Genomic DNA, 7,279 nt, shown 5'->3' with positions numbered 1-7,279 from the left:
CAATCACTGAACTTAAATTGTACAATAATTGAGTTTTTATGTCATCAATCAATCCAGAAGTATATTAATTTCTAAATAACTCAGTAGGCTTATTACTAGTATCACTTTTATTCTGCTGGAAGCAGGTGGCACTCTGTCACCAGTTGTTGGCTTCTGCATCTGTTACAGCTGGGTAAACTCTGCCACCAACAGTAATGTTGAAATATAACAATGTATTTCCATGGGTCAAAAACTCCCCCAGAGTCTATATAGTAATATATCTAAAATAAAAATAGAACTGATTTAACTTATTTACTCAAGTAAAAGTAACAAAGTACAGGCTTGGTAATTTACTGAAAGTTTAAAAGTAAAAGTAGCCTTGTGTGTCGACAACCATTTTTTAAGCAAAGCTACCTGACCACACAAAGGTTACTAGAGTACACGCTGAGAAACATCAGTGGACATGAAAAAATGCTCTTTATATGCCGTTGCCTTCACTTTAAATGGATGTCTGCCAATATGCCTAAAACATCCCATATATGATGATTGTGACAGAGACTGGGACTCCAGGTTAATAAAACTGTGACAGGGCGCATTGCGGCCGTCACTGTAGCGATGCGCTATTTGTACCTCCTACGTCTGAACACTGACTTTACAATATTCTCATTGTGTGTGTGACACGTGTTTGTTTTGTTACCTTTTATTGTGTTTAGATTTATCAGTTACTCCATTCATTTCCATAGTCCTACTGTTATCACGTAGTTTTCTAGTGCACGAATTTAACAGCTAAAACTACGGTGATAGGCATGCATGCAACATTGACTTCATTACTTCTCCAATCTGTTAATCATCTTTATACATTGTTCATCATTACCATTTTATCTTGTTATATCTTCCTTAGTTAAAATAACCACAAGATTGTTAGTCCTTTGTTTATCTAACATTTGTTTATTTAACTTTAGTTGTAATACAAATCATTCCTTCAAACATTTGTGTCGTATTACCGGCGTCCTGTGACGTACCGGGGTATTTATAGCCGGGCGGTCTTCCGGGGTGACCGGAAGCTATCTGTTTTTAAATGTAAAATTGTTAATATGGTAAGCCTAGATACCTTGTGGGGGGTTAAACCTGTTTAAGGTCTATTTATAATATCACACGTGTTTTATTTCGTGGAGTAGGGTTGTTGGCTGTTTTAAAGCCATTTGTATATTTCTCGCCTGAGCCACCCCTGCAGATTTAAGGGAGAATGGTTTAGTCCATTTGAGAGGTGTGCTACGAAGGTATTTGAGAGGGAGGCTCCAGTCTCTCTGGAGGCTGGATGTGGTGAGACGTAAGTCTAGTGAAAGCCAAAGTAATTGCAGTCAAAAGGCAATTTGTGAGCAGCTGTTCTTTAGTTTGTTGTATTAGTGTTATCTCTTTTTTGACTCTCATGTCTATTTCTTTTCCAGTTTTCAAAGTCTTTGTTTTTATTCTTTTTGTTATTTGGTATTTTGCCTTTTTTGGCCTTATTTGGGAGCAATAAAAATACCCCATCTTAAACAAAGAAAAACGTTTGATTCATCCTTCCGGTTACACACTATACTGAGACTACCGGTAACATCTACCCACATCAAAGACTCTGACTGAGTAGCAACATTTGAATTTAATTGTGATTGTGTGAGAATTCTGTGTACATTCCCATCCAATTAGATTGAATTCGGTATCAATGATGTGAACAATTCTAATGTAAAATTATATTAAACTTAAACTTGTTAGTGAGGACTAAATGAGGACTGTATGTAAAATTTGGCCCAAAATTTGGTCTGTTATTACAATAAAGCAACAGTAAATATGTACGTCGGCCGATGGGGGCAAACGCCCTGCAACTTCAGAAAACACATGCAAAAAGACAAAACACAAGCAAATTGAGAAAACAACCTAATTAATTTGACAACACATGTGCCTGGAGGCCTGGAGAACATTCGTTGTGTATTCTGGATTCAGCGTTTTTTGTGTTGCATCTGCTTTTCTTTTTGCATTGCTTCTGTATTTGCATCGCATTTGTGTATTTGGTTGTGTTGTGTGTAATTGCAGTGTGTTTGCTGAATGCTGTGCATCTTTTGTCAAATTAATGAAGTTGTTTTCCTAATTTGCATGTGTTTTCTGAAGTTGCAGGGCGTTTGCCCCCCATCGGCCACCAAACATGTGGGCATGGGTAGCTCTGCTATGGCTGTGTGTGTCTGTGCGTCAAGTGTAAATTGAAATAGTTTCAAAGCAGCATCCTGACAAAACTCATCCCCTCAACATACACTCCTCGGATCTTAACTATTAGTCAAACTAATTCCTAATTTCTGCTTTATTAGCTCAAATATTTGGTATAATTCCATACAAATGAGGGTTATTGACCCTTGATTCCAAAAAGTACTGTAAAACTAGATAGTAAAGGTGGTGGTAGTCAAATGAAAAAAGAATAATGCGTCGAAAATGTCAAATGTCATAAAAGGGTAAAAAAAAAGATTTAAACTTTTTTTACCCGGGAGAACAACACAAGGGAGAAATAACATTGTAAAGGCTAACATACACAATGCAGAGGATTCATACTGTATATGCGGGAGCAAGGGCAATCGCAATAGCCATTATATTGACTCAGAAGGCAGGTGTAACCTAGGTAACAGGTGAAGAACACAAACAACAGCATCACTAGCTAAATTACTTTAAATGTGCCAGAACCACAGACCAATACAACAACAAGCTTAAATGACCTGGCACCATAAGTTATACGACTTACAGTTCTCATGGACTCACACACACACAATCTCAACTGATTATCCTCCAACGGTAAAACTAGTCTCTTTTTCTTTTCTCTCACTTTTTTTCACTGTGTGGCGCGTGTCTGCGCTAAAAATAATAATAATATATGTATATATATATATATATATATATATATATATATATATATATATATAAATATATATATGGACATGTTTAACTTTTGTTGCCGTTTTCTCAATCTTACAGCAGAGATGGAAAGTAACAAATTTGCTTGTGTTATGTCTATTTGCATGTGTTTTCTGAAGTTGCAGGGCGTTTGCCCTCATCGGCCACCGTACATATTTACTGTTGCTTGATTGTAATAGCAGACAAGCCTGGGGCCAAGTTTTAGATACAGTCCTCATCTAGTCCTCACTAACAAGTTTAAAATAATTTCACATTATTATTATTTGCATTATCAATCCCGAATTCAATCTAATTGGATGGGAATGTACACAGAATTCTCACACAGTCACAATTAAATTGAAATGTTGCTATTCAGTCAGAATCTTATTCACCCGGAGTCCCAGTCTCTGTCACAATAATCATATATGTGATCTTTTAGGCCTATTGGCAGACATCCATTTAAAATGAAGGTAGCAGCATATAAAGAACCTTTTTTCATGTCTACTGCTGTTTCTCAGCGTGTACTCTAGTAACAGTTGTGAGGTCAGGTAGCTTTGCACAAGAACTGGTTGTCATTCACAAGGCTACTTTTACTTTTGTACTTTAAGTAGGCCTACTGTACATTTCCAAGCCTGTCCTTTGTTTCTTTTGCTCGAGTAAAAAAGTTAAATCAGTACTTCTACTTTTACCAGAGTATTTTTTAACACAAGTATCTGTACTTCTACTTGAGTATGGGAATAGAGTACTTTTGCCATCACTGCTCATTTGAATGCTTTGCATTGCAAATACTATTAATGTACTATGTTGTTATTTCCCATGAATGTTCCAGCTTGACGGTTTTAAACAGTGGTTTAAAAAGCAACTCACATAAGTGTGGACATGGGCGCCGATTTATGTTTTCCTTTGTGGGTGCTCACGGGCTTATGGCCTATAAAAAAAAAGTAGTCTAAACATTTTTGCATTTCAGAACCTTAAGAAATAGACGGTGACTGATACAAACACAGACGCCTGTTAACTTATTAATAAAGCCGTAAAGGTCGCTATCTGTCGACTCAGGACAGCGACACTTCTCATCACAAATACAGATAGGCTTAGAGATGAAAAGTTTGACTGACACATAATCTCGTTCAGCTTTGTGGCCCTGGTTGAACTCTCTGAACTAGTAGGAGATGTGGATGCACTTGCATCATTAGGTTTTGCTTTATTAATAACAAATCAGTCCATTCTAGTCTCACTCTGATTATCTAATGCACATGCTGGCACTGTGTAGTGGGGGAATGAAGAGGGGTCACTAAAGAAAACCTTTCATCCGAGACACGCTGTGATTGGTGGAAAGGATATGGAGCAGGGGACTAACAGCGACATAACCAATCACACTGTGACTTTGCTCCACTTAGCACCAACTGCTGTGTTTAATTTTAATTGAATGTAGCCCACTGGCCGTCCACACGTCGGCACTAACGGAAGGGTGAACCAGTGCACATGCGCATAAATCAACATCATGGATTTGGGATTTTTCTTTTTATGACATACCATTTATTTATTTTTATTTTTCATAGCATTTTCAAAACCATAGCTCACAAATGCAGCAGCAGAAATGAGACAAAAGATTATCTGAAAGAAAGAACAATGACTAAATAGCTATATACAGTATGTTAAATACAATGTATGTGCACATACAGAAAAAGCACATTAAAACCATTATTTTAATACAAAATAAAATAAAAATAGTTTCTTATTGTTTATAAGACAGTCACTGATTATTGTAAATCACACATTGAAAAATTGGAAATGCCATTTCTAGTGTTTAGTATTTTTTATATCAATTACAATTATTCTTACTATGATGTATTACTGAATGATAAATATAATGCATTACGTGCGGACTTAAATGATGTTTGATGCTGATCAATAAGTTACAGTTATTACATTTTAATACAAGTTTTATTGACATGAATCAGTTAGCATAAAGGCATATTGAATGCACTATGAATGAAGTAGGCTAATGGTTTCTGTTCATGGACCACTACTGTATTACACAAGTTGTTTCTCTTTAATTTTTAGTTTTTCTTCCACTTCACCAAAAGCATTTCCATTTCTCCTTTTCTTTCTTCATCTCCTTCTCTGGATAGAATGGGGTCTCCAGGATAGCTTTGTTTTCCTCTGACGTCAGCCGACCTTCACACAGGAAGTCATGGATCTTCTGCCATGAGTCCATCTCTGAGCGCCTAAGTGCAGTTCTGGCTCTGATGAACTGAGAGACTTCACTTCTGCTGCCTTTGGCCAGATTGATGCTGTCCTTACAGATGAAGTAGATGTCCATGCCCAGGAAAAGAGCATTGAGCCCGATGAACCCGGCCCTGGCTGACTTGGAGAGGGCAAGAGGCCCTTTGACTGCTGCCTGTCCGATATCTGGGATATCTGCTTCCACTCTGGGCACGTTACGTAATGCTTTTACTTCCTGCACTGACACTTTGCCAGCACTTGCAATCAGCTCTTGATTTTTTAACACCTTAAAAGCAGAGGCAGCCCCCGTGTTCATCCTGTCTAGCTGAACAGCGTTCTCCTCCAGGTCTTTTAGGAACTGCAGCATCCGGGGCTGTCGCTCACTGAACATATCGATGAAGCCAGAACACGGTTTGTCGTGAAATAAGAACCACGTATGGAAGCTCTGGTTCATCCTGATGACTAAAAAATCAAGAATCAAGAAAGAATAAATAGGATCGCACATCTTAAAGTTTAAAATGTTACTTTAACATTCTATATAAAAGTATTATATTTGGGATCTGTTTTTTTGGGACACAAATTGGCAAGCTGCAATAAGCAATCTAATCCACATAAAAGTGAAATAAGCAGCAATATTTCATTAAATAAATGACAAACTATACGAAGGTTTCAATCCCTGCTAGACAAGACCCATAACCCAAGGTGCTGTATTAACTATCCATGAAGCCATGTTGCTGAGTCCCACTTCAACTTTGTATTTTTCTTGTTTTATTATCTGTATTTATCTTTGTTTGAATTTCTTTTATAGTCTATGTATTTGTATTATTTTGCATTAGGGAGCCTGAGATGTTACATATACATTGTCAGTAGCTACTTCTTTGTATTGTTGTGCATATTACAATAAATAACGTCATTGCTAGCAGCTCTGTGAGGCTGTACTTAGGCATTGCAGCTCTTCAAGCCAGTTGCTAACGTCAGCGTGGTAACATGCTAACAATGACAATGCTTACCTGCTGATGGCAAGCAGGTATAATGTTAACCATGTTCATCATCTTAGTTAGAGTGTTAGTACGCTACGGTTGGCTAGTTAGCTCTAGAATACATGTGAGGTTGGTGGGAATGTTATTGGTTTTGCAGGAATTTACATGTTTACATGACATTTGGAGCCCGAATACATACAGGGGTAATGCATACCTGATTTCCTCAAGCTGATTAATGTGATGAAGCATCCTTTGTATGTCATCTTCAGACAAATCCACCTCGAGGTCCACCAGAGATTCATCATTCATCTCCTGGCAAAAGTCACTGAAGGAGCTGTGAAAGAAACAGTTAGCTAATTCAAAATATCTTTATTTTGCTAAATGTGCATTTCATTTTGAAGAAATGTCCATTTACTTTTTCTCTAACTTCTCACAGAGTTTCTGGGTGGTCTTTATGTATTTGTCCAGCTGATGTGCCAGCCCTTTCACATTCTGAAGTTTAGGAAGGAAGAAGACGCTTGCATCTCTTTTAAACTCGAGGAGAAGAGGGCAGATTACCCGTGCAGCAGTGATGACAACCTGAACATGTTCAGGACTGATCCCTTCTGGCAGACGTAACACCTGGTTCTCATCTATTAACACATGAAGTGAGGTGACTGCAAGATTCTCCAAAGCATCCAGGAAGCAGTTGAGCTTCTCCAGGCCTCTCAGAGTGTCCTTCAGCACACCAGCCAGCTCCTTCTCCAGCTCTGCACGCTTGCTGTCTGGAGTCACCGAGGTCACCTTGCTCTTCATGTATTCCCAAAAGGCCTTACCTTTGTTCTTTGACTGGGTAACATGGCCAATGCTTAGGTCAATGTTGTCAGCCCTGTCTTTGATGTCCCTCATCATTTCCAACTCTGTCTCCCTCCCAAGCATCCATTTGGGGTTCCTCTCACAGAATTCTCTCACTGTGTCGATATAGATGAGGGTATCTGCGGTGTAGCAGCACAAGGACTCCTGGAGTTCCTTTCTGCGTGGTAGGACGTGTATTTTTACACCTGGGCCTTCAGTACTATCCTACAGCATCACCTTTGAATAACCTCCCCATGTCACTAGGACATTACTGTGTGGAATAACGTGATTAACAAGGCTCAACACCTTGAGACCCCTAATACACTACTGCAGAGACATGAACA

At 38.4% G+C, this 7,279-nt stretch overlaps 1 protein-coding gene across 1 annotated transcript in view; it reads right to left on the bottom strand.

The window, feature by feature from the left end:
* Positions 1-4,639: 4,639 nt before the first annotated feature.
* The window catches only part of LOC117957610, a 21,581-nt gene continuing 18,941 nt past the window's right edge, over positions 4,640-7,279 (bottom strand). Inside the window, exons 2-4 of the mRNA XM_034893473.1 lie at positions 6,517-7,113; positions 6,316-6,435; positions 4,640-5,576 (exon numbers count right to left, since the gene is read on the bottom strand). Of these exons, the coding sequence (XP_034749364.1) occupies positions 4,973-5,576; positions 6,316-6,435; positions 6,517-7,113 (1,321 nt within the window). The 3' untranslated portion in view covers positions 4,640-4,972. The remainder of the gene's footprint in view (positions 5,577-6,315; positions 6,436-6,516; positions 7,114-7,279) is intronic.

The sequence above is a fragment of the Etheostoma cragini genome, chromosome 15 (assembly GCF_013103735.1).
Source record: "Etheostoma cragini isolate CJK2018 chromosome 15, CSU_Ecrag_1.0, whole genome shotgun sequence".
In the NCBI taxonomy this organism is placed as follows: domain Eukaryota; kingdom Metazoa; phylum Chordata; class Actinopteri; order Perciformes; family Percidae; genus Etheostoma; species Etheostoma cragini.
This window is presented reverse-complemented; position numbering and strand designations above follow the sequence as displayed.